The sequence below is a fragment of the Hemiscyllium ocellatum genome, chromosome 2 (genome assembly GCF_020745735.1).
Source record: "Hemiscyllium ocellatum isolate sHemOce1 chromosome 2, sHemOce1.pat.X.cur, whole genome shotgun sequence".
Classification (NCBI taxonomy): Eukaryota; Metazoa; Chordata; class Chondrichthyes; order Orectolobiformes; family Hemiscylliidae; genus Hemiscyllium; species Hemiscyllium ocellatum.
In genome coordinates, this window is record NC_083402.1 from 92,237,510 (window position 1) to 92,251,488 (window position 13,979).

A 13,979-nucleotide genomic window follows, 5' to 3' on the forward strand; every position below is an offset into this window, starting at 1 on the left:
TTCTACCACCTAGAGGATCAAGAGCAGCAGACTTGTGAGAACACCACCATGCGGAAGTTCCCCTCAAAGCAACAGATCATCCTGACTTTGGTAAATGCCTATTCAGTAATGGCGAAGTCCCATGAACAAGTCAACCACATTGTGCTGGGTTTGTGGTCACATGGAAGGCGTAGAGAGTAAAGACAGGAAATTCTTTCTGAACATTATTGAACTGAATGGGCATTTAGAAGAATCTAGTAATTTCACAATCACCTGTAGAATCTTAGAATCCCTACACAGTGTGGAAGGTGGTTATTTGGCCTATTAAGTCCATATAGATCCTCCGAAGAGCATCCCGCTGAGATACAGTACCTCTACTGTATCCCATAACTCCATGTGTACCCTGGCTAATCCACCTAGTCTGCACATCCATGAACACTACGGACAATTTCAGCATGGCCAATCCATCTAACTTGCATATCTTTGGACTGTGGGAGGAAACTGGAGCTGAGCCTGGGAGAATATGCAAATTCCATACTAACTGAGGCTGGAATCGAAACTGGGTACCTGGCTCTATGAGGCAACATTGCTAACCACCAAAACTTTGTTTTCTTTCAGGCTTACCATTTTATTGAATTTAAATTTGACTAGCTGCTGTGGTGTGATTTGAACATTTGGCTCCAGAGCATTGGTCCCAGACTCTGGGTTACTGGCCTAATATGTAACATCTATGCTGTTGTCCCATTTGACTTGGAGCTATACTACATTTCCTTCACTTTAGCTAGGCAAAAACCTGGAACTCCTTTGAATGTGGGTGTAATCTACATCTCATAGATTGCAGCAGTTAAGAAGGAAGCTTAACACCATTTTCTCTAGGGAAGTTAGGGATGTGTCTTTGCCAGTAATGGCCACATCCATGAAAGAATTTTTTTCTAAGTGCCTGTTGTGACTTGTACATCCAGTAACCAGATGTTGAAATATCAATATCTCCATCTCTGCTTTCAGGTTCTTCAGCAGCTTTTGAACCACTGTAGAAAGAGCCAGGAAAAGGTTCTGCTGTTCTCCCTCTCAACCAAGGTGGGTAACCATATTCAAATATGATGTGTAAGTCAGATAATCTTTCACAACTGTGTAGAATAAAATTTGAGACACTAATTGGAATTCATGTAGAAGTGTTCCATTTTTTTAAAAAAGCAGAATACTTGTTACTGAAAATCTGAAATAAAAACAGAAAATGATAGAAATACTCAGGGCAAGTAAAATATGTAGAGCAAGAACAAGAGTTCATGTTTCAGTTTGATGATATTTCATGAAACCATTCTGATGAAAGGTCAATCCTTTCAAATATTAATCCCTGAGGGATCCAAAATTTGTCCATAACGCCATCTTCAACAGTCTCTTCCTTCACTGCTGATGCATCGTGGCAGCAGGCATGCTATCCACGAGATACACGACAGTCCCTTATTAAGGTATTTTCAATAGCAGCTTCCGAACCTGCAATCTCTGCTGCTCAGATGGCAGGGGAAGCAGAAACTCCATCACCTGCAAGTTCTCCCTCAAGTCTCTCACCATCCTAACTTGGAAATAAATTATTGTTTTTAACTACCACTACTTCCGGAATTGCTCTCCTAACCTACAGGGGACTGCAAAGGTTCAAGAAAGCAGCTCACCACCTCAAAGATGAACAATAAATGCTGGCATAGCCAGCAACATCTACATCCTATGAATAAATGTTTAAAAACATGCGTACACAATTCTGGTGCAAAACCAGATGCCATTTTCATAAAGTGGTTAAAGCGCATGTGCATGGGAAAATCACTGGACATGGTGGAGGAAGATCATGATTACAATATTGTTTCATTGTCAGGTATGTGGTTTTGGAGTTCTGCTCTCTAATCAATACTTTATTCCAAAACGATGAATATTGGTTAAGCAGCTTGAAGGATATTTAAAAGGATTATCTGCTACTAATAGATTTACAGTATATACTTGAGCAATAGTCAAACTTGTTTGACCACTTCTTAATGTTAAATTTGTGGGATTGACTATTACATGGATACTACTTTTGAGGGGCTGAAGTTCATGCCCGTCAAAATTCATATCATACAATTAGCAGAAGCCCAGGTGATCTCTAACCGCATAAAGGAAATATAACGAATTACAGTCATTCTGAAAACCGGGAGTGGAACACAACAGCCAGCGGACTGTAAGACCAGGAATGACACGTAGCAACTGGCAAACTGGAAAGCTGGAGTGGGATGCGACGGCTGGCACACTGACTCATAAATATTGATCTGTTACCTGTGAAGAACTAGGGTCAACTTTTGCACAAGATATATGGAAAACGTCAGGTTATTTAGCCAAAAACGGGGGGGTCGACTTTTACATGAGATCAACTCAAGTATATATGGTGGTTACTGATTTTTTTTTCTTCTTCTGGCGTTTTATTGCAATTCTACATGCTTTTAACGCTTTCCACACTTGTTTCAAGTTTTAAATGTCAATTGGGTAAACATGACAGTATGGCCTAGTTATTTTGTTTCAAAGATTTCAAAGCTTCACTCCCAGATAAAGGAAACTAGAATACACTTTCCTTGAAATTGACAAATGACTGTAAATATGAGCAGAGGACAAACTGCAAGAAGAGGAAGCAGAAGGAATTTGATGAGGCAACTATATCTGTTCATGATGAGCTCTTCTACCAGGAAGGAAAAATATGTGAGGCATCTGTGCTTCACTAAGGAGGATCATCACTGAATCTGCCCTTTGCTGCAGTCATAATCCTAAGCAGTACAAGAACAGCATTGCCAATCATTGTAAAGGTGAAAATGGATGTGAACTTTTATACATCTTCTTCCTTCAGGCTGATACTGGAGAGATTTTTAACATCTTGCAGAAGGGCAGGCACGCAGGGTCTCTAATAAATAATGCACTTTCCACAGACTTCAATGTTCCGTGGCATTTTGCAGCGAATATTGTGCTTTCAATATGTTGCAATTGCAGAGCAGATGCAGCAAACTCTCAAAACAATACCTCACACCCTTGATCTGTCCAGCCTTCCCGGGGACTCAGTGGTTAGCACTGCTGCTTCACAGCATCAGGGACCCAGGTTCGATTCCAGCCTCTGACAGCTGTCTGTGTGGAGTTTGCACATTCTCCCCATGTCTGCGTAGGTTTCCTCTGGGTATGCCGGTTTCCTCCCACAGTCCAGAGATGTGCAGGTAAGGTGAAATGACTGTGCTAAATTGCCCATAGTGTTCAGGGATGTGTAGGTTAGGTGCATTAGTCAGGAGTAAGTATAGGATTGGGGGAATGGATCTGGATGGGTTATCTGGGGAGGGTTGGTGTGGACTATTTGGGCCAAAGGACTTGTTTCCACATTGTAGGGATTCTTTAATTCTTTAACATGCTTCCACAGGTCCACATTGTGCTGAAATACTTCCACTCCGAAAACAGTGACCCTTGCTTGTTGATCCATCTGATATGTTGACAGCATAGTAACTTTATTTAATTGAGTCTCAGACATCAAAATGGTTTGGTGTTCTTACTGATAACACGGTGTGAACATTAAAATTGCTGCCTCCAAAACTGAGGCTTAGGTTTCTTTAAAAGCAAGTTTTGGAATCCAGTTTGCATCAATTAACATATATTTCTTATGAAAATATGAGTGATGTCCTACATAATTGATTGTGAATAATGCATTAAGTTTGGTTGTCAGCATTAAAGTGCTTTTACCCACATTTCTCTTGTGCACTGTGTCCCAGCCCAGTCATATTTTATCAGGACTGCTATGTTATTTTTGTTTTCAATTTTCTGTTGCTGTCGGAGCTCCGCATATAGATAACCACTAGTAATGCATGCATCATGTATCTAGTCTTAGATCTAACCTGTTCTTTCTGTTGCACTAGCTGTTAGCTGCATCGGGGTTATCAACCATTACTGGACCCTGGCCTACTGCCATCAGTCTCACAACTCAAAAGGTCCTTCAAATGTGAACATTCAATGGTCATTAAAGCATCATTCTCCTGCCTTTGGTTGCACTTTGGAAAGTAGGTGTCTTCATTCACTTGTTCTGCTCGTGAAAAATATTGCTTTGTGTGCTGTGTAGGCAAATCGTACCATACATGATTACATCAGGGTAATAGAACAGAATGGCAGAATATAGTGTTACAGCCGCAGAGAAAGACCAACTTTAATATATGAGAGATTCGTTCAAAAGTTTGAAAACAGTGGAGAAAAAGCTGTTCATGAATCTCTTGTTGACTATTTTCAAACTCTTGTATCTTCTGCCCGATGGCGATAAACTTGAGCATGAGGAAAAGGTTATTTACCTTGCAAAACAATCCTGAGTCTTGGACCACTTTCCTTGAGCCAAAATGCTACGGAGCACTGAGGCTAGTTTCATTCGTGACCCTAATACTTAAAGCAAGACCACTGCATCTGGCAACTATGTACACGTACAGTGAATTTACAATGCCTTTTTCCAATTTTTCGCCCCATGAAATACATAAAAATGTGTGCTAACAAGGTGAGTTATTTAAAGGTATTACCATTCAGGTAGGGTGTATTGCCAAGATGCTGGATTTAAATTATTTATTCATAGGATATAGGCATCACTGGATGGGCCAGCATTTACTGCCCATGCCTACTTGCCCTTGAGAAAGTATTGGTGAGCAGTTGTCTTGATCCACTGCAGTCTAGTTGCTGCCATTACACACACACTGCCATTAGGGAGGGAGTCTGAGGTTTTGACCCAGCAACATGAAAGAAACGTCAATATATTTCTTAAGTCAGGATGGCAAGTGACTTGGGGTGGTGGTGGAATGGAGGGAAGGAGGAATCTTGCAGATGATGGAGTTTCCATGTATCAGCTACACTAGTCCTTCACGATGGTAGTGATTATCACTTTGGAAATGCTGCCTATGGACCCTTGGTGATATATACTGGTAAGTACCAAATTTGGTTAATCAAAATTGCCTTTGCTTTCCTTTCCAGTATTGTGAGATGATGGTTTTGCTTCTAAAGTTAAATGCCTAAGGAGCAGATCATTTTAAAATTGGGGGATGGTTGGTGAGAACTCATGTTCAGAAGGGAGACTGTTGATGGGGAGAAATGAAAATGATCCACATTAACTGATTGTTGCTCTTATTCATGCGAAGTTACTTTAAGCATGTGGTCATCCAATCACTTCAGATACTTTTAAAAAACAGTCTTAGTTACACTTCTCAAATGAAATACTGTGTTTTTTTTAAAGAGATGTCTTATGTGTTTATCAGCAATGTATGTCAGCAGACAGACCTTCATAGTCAAGCAGCAACTTGTCTGCAGATTATAGCTCCAATTTATGTAAGAGTTTATATGCATCTAATGCATACAGTCTATAAACATAGTATCAGGCCAGTTGGTCTATGGTAGTGCTTGTCATCTCCATAAGTCCTCCTTTGTCCCCCACTTTTTAATTACTCGTATCAGTCTTGCCTCATTCCTTTATTCCATTCCACCTCAAACGTGCATCATCAAGTTTTGAAGTTATCCATATGCTTACTATTCATTTTGTAAAGAAATTTTGCCTAAGACCTTTATTTGAACAACTTGCATTTATGGTCCATTGTTCTAGACTGACCCACAAGTGGAAGCAATTTCTTACAATAAAACCTGTTCCCTGTCATTAAATTTCAGCCTTTGTATCTTCAGTTACACTTGACAACTGGTCCTTGCAAAGTGATACTGGTTTCAAAGGAAACACGGTCTCCATTGACCATTTCCCAAATCAGTCTTTATGTGCTAACGTGTATTAAGCTAAATGTCTGCTTTGTCAAAATAATTTGCTCGTTTATGGCAAGCTTTAGGTACATTATATATTTAACATAAGAATTTCAGAATTTTACAGCAGGCTTTTTGCTTATTCCTTTAATTTTGTGCTTGCAATTTATTTTAAGATTTTACATACTCTTTGACTCAATTTCTTTAGTCAAGTGTTTGGTATAGCAATGCAATCTGTACCACTATGCTTTTTCGTTTGCCGTAGCCATGTGATCTGTACCACAAGGCACTAACTGGGGGCTGTCATCATGTAGTCAAATTTCAGTGAAGTCACAGTACTAGTCTGACTTTTGTCTTGGGTGCTTGAAACATGGTATTAAAGGTGAAGCGGAGATCAGCTGTTGAAGAGCTATGAAGAAAGCACAATCACTGACAGAGTTAGAAGTATTAAGAGCTGTGAAAGCTGCTCCAAGAAAGAAACCAGGGGAAAAAAACACAATGAAATACCAGCCCAGACAGTGGTTGCAATTTTTCATCTCTGCTCCAGTCAAAAAGAAGGATAATATGAAACAAAATTAGCAGTTTTTCTATGTGCAATGGCAAAATTAAGAAACTGCAGCAGAGCTGCTTAAGCCGGAATGTTGGGAAAATAATGTATTCCTCCTTTTAAATCTTTTGAATAACAGAAAGAATACAGATGACAGAAATGTTTAAAAACACAACAGCATGCTTAGGTATTCAAAGTTGCGTAGTTTAGTTTGGGATTCAGGTCAGCATGGACTGTTGAACTGAAGGGTCTGTTTCTATGCTGCATGACTCTGCCAGGGAGATGAAATACAGAGTGGAAGTACAATATGGGTAATTGCACAGGTAAGTGTAACAGAAGTGCCAAGACAGTCTGGCAGGCAGGGCAGATGTAGTCAATTAAAGGCACAAGAGAGGATGGCACAATCAGATGGCATTTATTTTAACAGAGCTTTTAAAGGAGTTTTGCGAGAAAGGCAAATGAGTTGAAGTTATTGATTTACACTTGGAAATGATATCATTGAGGGACAGGCGGGACTGGAGGATTGGCAGCTCAATGTTGTAAGGTATAGAATCTTCAGGCAAGATGGAGGAGGGGTTTGAGTGTTGGAAGAGGAGGTAGGGTCGCAATATTGGTCACAGAATCAATTATTAAAATAAGGAGGGATGACATTTTAAAACATTCCTCTGATTAGGCAATATAGGTAGAACATAAAAACAAAGGAGCATCACATTGCTGAGTGTATTATCCAACTCCAAATACCAGTGAAAAGTAAAGGGTGGATATTTAGGCAAAATTCTTGGAAATATAGAATATCAATGTAATAATAAGGGATTTCAACTTCCTTCATATTAACTGAGATAGACAGTGTGAAAGGAGGTGGAATTCTTAAACATTTTTTAAGCCAGCACACTGTTCCTCTCTTGAAGAATTTTCAATGGTGAATCTAATTTTAAGGACTAAAGCGAGCAAATGGTAAAGTGTCAGTGGAGGAATATTTTGTTGATGGGGACCATACTTCAATAATGATTTGGAGATGCCGGTGTTGGACTGGGGTGTACAAAGTTACAAATCACACAACACCAGGTTATAATCCAACACCTTTTTAATTGAAAGCACTCGCTTTCAGAGCACCGCTCCTTCATCAGGTGGTTGTGGAGTGCACAATTGTAACGCACAGAATTTATAGAAAATTTATATCAATTTTGCTAAAAATTCTGTGTTACAATTGTGCACTCCACAACCGCCTGATGATGGAACGGTACTCCGAAAGCTAGTGTTTCCAATTAAACCTGTTGGACTATAACCTGGTGTTGTGTGATTTGTAACTTTATACTTCAGTAAGATTTGGTAGTTATTGAAAGGGACACAGATAATCTGAAAGTAAAGGTTCTGAATTCAGATAAGACCAAAGATAAGGCAGGATCTGGCCAAAGTTGGCTGGAAACAGCAACTTATAGGAAACTCAAAATCAGAAAATAGTGAGTCATGCAAAAAAGTGCAGGGCCGTCGTATTCCTGTAAAGATGAAAGGGTAGGTAGAACAAACCAGTCCAAAGAACCTCTGGTGTCAAAGGATGTACAGGATTGGATAAATATACAGCAGATACTGAGACTCAAATAATGGATATCCTGGAGGAATATAGAAAATGCAGAGGATTTATTAAAACACTTCATTTAAAAAAATTTAGTGAAGAAAGGGCATGAGAAAACATAAGTGAGTAAAATAAAGGAAAATCTAATAACAATATTTGAGACAAGTGGATAAACAGGAAAAGAGTAAGGGCCCATTGGGATCTAAAGTGACAAGCTGCCTGTGGAGCTGGAAGACATAACCGAGGTTTTAACTGCGTACTGTTGAAGGATGACGTAGATAAAGGGATTATGAAGGAATATGCAACAAATTAGCATTAAGAGCTAAAAGATCGTAGTGTTTTTAGTGGGCTTAAAAGGGGATAAATCCTCAGGCCCCAATGAAATATATCCTAAACTGCTGTGGGAGGCAGGGGAAGAAATTGCTGGGATTTTAACATTAAATTTTAAATTTTCTCTGGCCACAGGAAGGGTGTTAAAGGACTGGGGGGCAGCAAATGTGGTATCCTTCTTCAAGACTACAGGCCAGGAGGCCTGATATGAGTAGTAGGGAAAGTATTAGAAAACAAATTGAGGAGCAGAATTAGTTTTGAGTTGGAAAAGTAAGGATAAATGGAGAATAGTCAGCTTGGCTTTGTCAGGGGACAGGTCATGCTGAACAAATTTGTTTCTTGAGGTGACTAGATGTTAAGAAGAGGGCGGTGCAATTGGTGTTGTCTACATGGATTTCAGTGCAACATTTAAAAAATTATTAAGTGGGAGAGTAGATACTAAGATGTCAAGAGCCCATGCAATCCAGAACCAATCCGGATCAAATTGGATCCAAAATTGGTCTAGTGTAGGAAACGGATAGCATTAATTGATTATTTTTTGTGACTGGAAGCATCCGTCCCCTGTTGTGCCAAATGGTTTGGTGCTGGGTCCCTTGCTGATTGTTATGTGCATTCATGATTTAGTTTTGAATATAGGAAGCATGATCTGTAAGTTCACAGATGACATGAATATTGTGTTGTAGTAATAGCAAGGAGGAAAGCCTTAGACTACAGGAAGATGTAGATGTGCTAACAGTGAGCAGAACAGTGGCAAATAAAGGTTAATCCTGAAAAGTTTGAGGTGATGGGTTTTTGAAGTAGTTGGAAGGTAAAGAAATGCCCAATGAATGGTAGGGCCCTAAGGGTACAGTGAAACAGGTGGCCTTGGTGCACATACCAATAGATCCTTGAAGGCAGTTGGGTGGGTAGATAGCGGCATGGTGGCTCGGTACTTAGCATGCTGCCTCACAGCGCCAGGGATCTGGGTTTGATTCCAGCCTCTGGCGATTGTCTGTGTGGAGTTTGCACATTCTCCCCATGTCTGCGAGAGTTTCCTTCGGGTGCTCCGGTTTCCTCCCACAGTCTAAAGATGTGCAGATTAGGTGAATTGGCCATGCTAAATTGCCCATAGTGTTCTGGAATGTGTAGGTTAGGTGCATTAGTCAGGGGAAATGTAAAATAATAGGGTAGGAGAATGGGTCTGGGTAAGATACTCTTCGGAGGGTTGTTTCCACACTGTAGGGATTCTTTGAGCATCCGTAAGATAGTTAAGAAGCCATATGGGATACTTAGAGAAGTTATTAAATATAAGAAGGAGATTATGACGGAGCTATATGAAACGTTCGCTAGGCCACAGGTGGAGTACAGTATGCGTTCCATTTGCCACACTATACGAAGGATGCAGCTGTACAAGAGAGAGTTCAGAAGAGGTTCGCTGGGCTGTTACTTGGACTGGAGCAATTCAGGTGTGAAGAGAGGCTAGAATGGTGTCTCCCATAGAGCATAGATGGCTCAGGGGTCCCCAGATTAAGGTGTACAAAATTAACAATGACAAAGCTAAGATTTGGGAAATCTTCCCCCTTAATAGAGGGGTCATTAACTATGGGACATAGATTTAGGGTAAGGGACAGGAAGATAAAAGGGGATTGAGGAAATTTTTTTCATCCAGAAGGTGGAACCCTCACAGCATTTAAGTATTTAGAGGAACAATTGAAGTGCCATAGCATACAAGATTACAAGCCATGTTCTGGAAAATGGGATTAAAGTAGATAAGTGCTTGGTGACTGATGGGAACATGTTGGAGTGCTGTGAAACTCTGACTCTCTAACTACCTTCAATCAAATGGAGATGTTGATGTGGCAGTAAAGTTGCCAATAGAAGCATAAAGAAATTGAGAAAATCCTGCACAGATACATGAGAAAGGAAGGACGCTCACTTCAGTTAGAGTTTTTACTGAATGAAGGCAAAGCTGATTTTTCTCTAATATCCACTCTAAATTTTACTTGGCTGAAGTGACACTATATGAGCCAACTGATACCACTCTCCCTTGTTTCCTTTTCCATTATTCCTGGGTGCAATGGAAATGGCTCACAAATCTGAGAAGAACAGGATTCACAAAAAAATCAATCTCTGCCACTAGCCGAATAAATGAATGAAGCCACTTACTTTCCAGAGTGCAACCAAAGTAGGAGAATAATACTTTAATGATAAATGAATGTTAACATTTGAAGGACTTTTTGGAAGGACAATGTTTATGTACCTTGGGAATCAACACAACTCAAATCTCAACTATGTTGTGGAATTGGAAATACAAAATGGTTGTAATGTAGAATTTAATTCTGTCTTTGGTTTGAAGTAAAACAGAGTGGAGAGACACTCCAGTCTAAGTAGGAAGACAATGTATGGACTTCAGTGAATTTGCTTCATCTTTGTGTAAAAATGTTTGTACTCCATCAGCTTTTGGATGTGCTGGAGAAATACTGTATGGCAACTGGACTAGATTACCAACGACTTGATGGAAAAACCAAAACCGAGGAGAGGGTCAAAATAGTGAAGGAATTCAACAGCACACGAAACATCAACATTTGCTTGGTGTCCACAATGTAAGATGTATAGAAGTTGCAATTAGTGGAATGTTCTTAGTTACTTTTCTTTAAATTGCTGTACTAGAATATACAAAATTTCACTACATTACATCTTGTAGTTTGGCTATATATGTGTTTTTGTTTCATCACAGTGCTGGTGGGTTAGGACTAAATTTTGTTGGAGCTAATATTGTTGTGATATTTGACCCAACATGGAATCCAGCTAATGATCTGCAAGCTATTGACAGGTATGCAATTTACTTATTTTTTCCTAAGGCCACTCTTCTCCTAAGTTACATAAAACCTCTAGTGACCACGTAGTTGTGGCACAAGCTGACTTATTCCAGTCAGTAGCAACAATTAACCATGGTACCTTGATGATTTTTGTATGTATATTTCATGAAGTAATCACCTTCAGTTCACAAACAAAATTGTCTTAGATCAGTATTTTTTCAAATTCTTCTGTCAGGCACCACCTACCTCCCTACTTGGTAAATATTGGCATGTTCACATGAATCCAGTTTTCAAACTTAAAAGTCAGTATGAGCTATTCAAAGAAAATGTATTTCATTGATATACATAACGTGTATATATACTAATGTCGGTAATTCAATAAACGCTCAGAAATTCAGAAATTTCACCATCTCTGGGGTCCCCTTTTGGACCTCTGGTTGTAAGGGGATAGCAAATTGAAACAAAGTTCATAGGGAAAGGTTTTAATCTGCCAGGCCCTACAAAATTTTAACTATATAGCTGCATAATTATATCAGAAAACATGGCACCCAGTCTGTACCCACTTCTTCCTTAAATAATTTATTTGTTTAGGAGTTCAAATCATCTGCTTCAGGTAGCAGTCTCATTTCTCTATATGAAAACTGGGAGTTGATAAACCATCAACTAAGCATAGCATGCATCGCAGTTGTTTCCTCAGTGAACTGTGGTCTACAGGACAAAGAGGCCTCTGCTACCCTGTCTTGAACTCCTCTAATTCGTGAGATCCTGTTGAAAATCCTCCATTATTTACCAGAGCACCAGCAGGCTGGCTCCAAGCTGCCTGGTGTTTGCCACCAACAGTCAGACTGTTTCTTTTTTCTGCCTGATTTAAGCGCACAAGATAGGTGAATAATGCTCTGTGCTTTTTATATTTTGCTTCAGTTTTCTAGCATACTTTCCAAATTGTCATTTTCACAGGTTTATTTTGAGTTCGGCCTGATCACTTGGATTCGTGTAAATAATATTTGTGGCTCTACTCACTTGTTCTGCTTCTGGCAGAGACTAATTTTATTTGTGATTTTTATTTTTTCATATAAAGATAGGTGAAGCTCCTGTTACCTCTCAATCCTATATATGTATACCCATGACTAGTTACCAGTGGTGATATTAAATTTCTATCTTCAACAAATCATTTTTTTTTACCTCTGTAGAGCATACCGTATTGGTCAGTGCAGAGATGTTAAAGTGTTCAGACTGATTTCATTGGGAACAGTTGAGGAAATCATGTATTTGCGCCAGCTTTATAAACAGGTAAGCAGTTAATATGTGCTCAGTATTTCTGGACTTGTCACCGGCTACTAATTTTTGGGAATTCTCTAAACAGACTTTATAGATTATAGATTAGGCAATTACACTTATCCCTCATATGTTCCAAGCCCAGCAAAACAATCTCTGGTAACCCTGTAAAGTAATTTTTTTTGGTTTGATTTATTGTGATGAGTAAACTAATTTCAATGTTTAAGCATTTTTCAAGATACCATCTTTTCAAGATACCGGGTACTATGCTATTTCTCCCTCAGCAACTGTTGTGATAAATTGCTTTTCGTTTTCTAAAACTGACAACAAAACCACTTTTGAATTTAACTGAGGTTTACATTGTAATGCTTTTGCTTTTATTATTTAATGAAAAAAAATGCTATTGCAACACAACTGCTGATGACAATTTTGTGTTCGGTGTTCTAGCAAACAAGGTTGCACTGTTGCTTTTGAGGACTGCAGAATCTACATGGAGGTGTACTATTTCCAGAAGCAAAACTCATTCAATCCTGACAGGGTTGAAAGAGGCCATTCAGCCCATAGAGTCCACACTGACCCTCTGGAGAGCATCCCACCTCAGCACCTACCCTATAGGTAGCTCACTTAACCTGCAGCTCTCTGGATACCAAGGGATAATTTAGAATGGTGTAAAAAGTGAGGTCTGCAGATGCTGGAGATCACAGCTGAAAATGTGTTGCTGGTTAAAGCACAGCAGGTCAGGCAGCATCCAAGGAACATGAAATTCGACGTTTCGGGCCAGAGCCCTTCATCAGGATGAAGAGCTCTGGCCCGAAACGTTGAATTTCCTGTTCCTTGGATAATTTAGAATGGCCAATCCACATATTCCGCACATTTTTGTACTGTGGGAGGAAACCGGAATATCTTGAGGTAACCCACACAGACACTGGGAGAACGTGGAAACTCCCTGCAGACAGTCACCCCAGGCCAGAAACGAACCTGGATCCCTGGTGCTGTGAGGCAGCAGTGCTAACCACTAGATCCAATGTCATCTCTTTTTAAAAAGTATCCTGCTAATCAGTTCTTCTAACCAAAGTGAAAAACATCACATTTCCCCACAAGTTGAAAAAATTAGGAGAGATATTTTGGTTGACTCTTTTTCCCTATCAATAATCTCTTCCAGCTCCTGAATCTTCCAAGATATCTGTGCTGTTTTAATTACGGCTTATTGAGCACCCCTGATTTTAATTACTATACTACTGGCGTTTATGCCTTAAACTACCAAGGCCCTGAACTCCAGAATTGCCTCCCTAAAAACTTCCGTGCCTTTTTATGCCTTCCCTTCCTCTTTTTTTTTAATTTGCTTGTGGGACAATGGCGTAACAAGACTCACGATACCATATGAGAGAGTTCCTGGGTTTTGACCCAGTGACACTGAAGCAATGACAATATATTGTCAAATCAAGATGGTGAGTGGCTTGGAGGGGAATTTGCAGGTTGTGCTGTCCCCATGTATTTGTTGCATTTGTCCTTCTAGATGGAAGTGATTATGAGTTCGGAAGGTTCTGTCTAAGGACCTTTTGGCAAATCTTTGCAGAGCATCTTGTAGATAGCACACACTGCTACCTACTGAGCGTTGATAGTGGAAGGACTGTATGCTTGTCGATGTTGATGCTGATGAAGTAGACTGCTTTGCCCTGGATGGTGTCAAGCTTCTTGTGTTGTTGGAACTGCC

The 13,979-nt window shown here is 39.7% G+C and overlaps 1 protein-coding gene across 2 annotated transcripts in view; it reads left to right on the forward strand.

The window, feature by feature from the left end:
• ercc6l2 (excision repair cross-complementation group 6-like 2) overlaps positions 1-13,979 on the forward strand; it is a 79,849-nt gene that overhangs the window by 31,331 nt on the left and 34,539 nt on the right. For both annotated transcript variants that reach the window (XM_060838461.1, XM_060838470.1), the window contains exons 11-14: positions 985-1,056; positions 10,629-10,774; positions 10,909-11,004; positions 12,181-12,280. In XM_060838461.1, the coding sequence (XP_060694444.1) occupies positions 985-1,056; positions 10,629-10,774; positions 10,909-11,004; positions 12,181-12,280 (414 nt within the window). The remainder of the gene's footprint in view (positions 1-984; positions 1,057-10,628; positions 10,775-10,908; positions 11,005-12,180; positions 12,281-13,979) is intronic.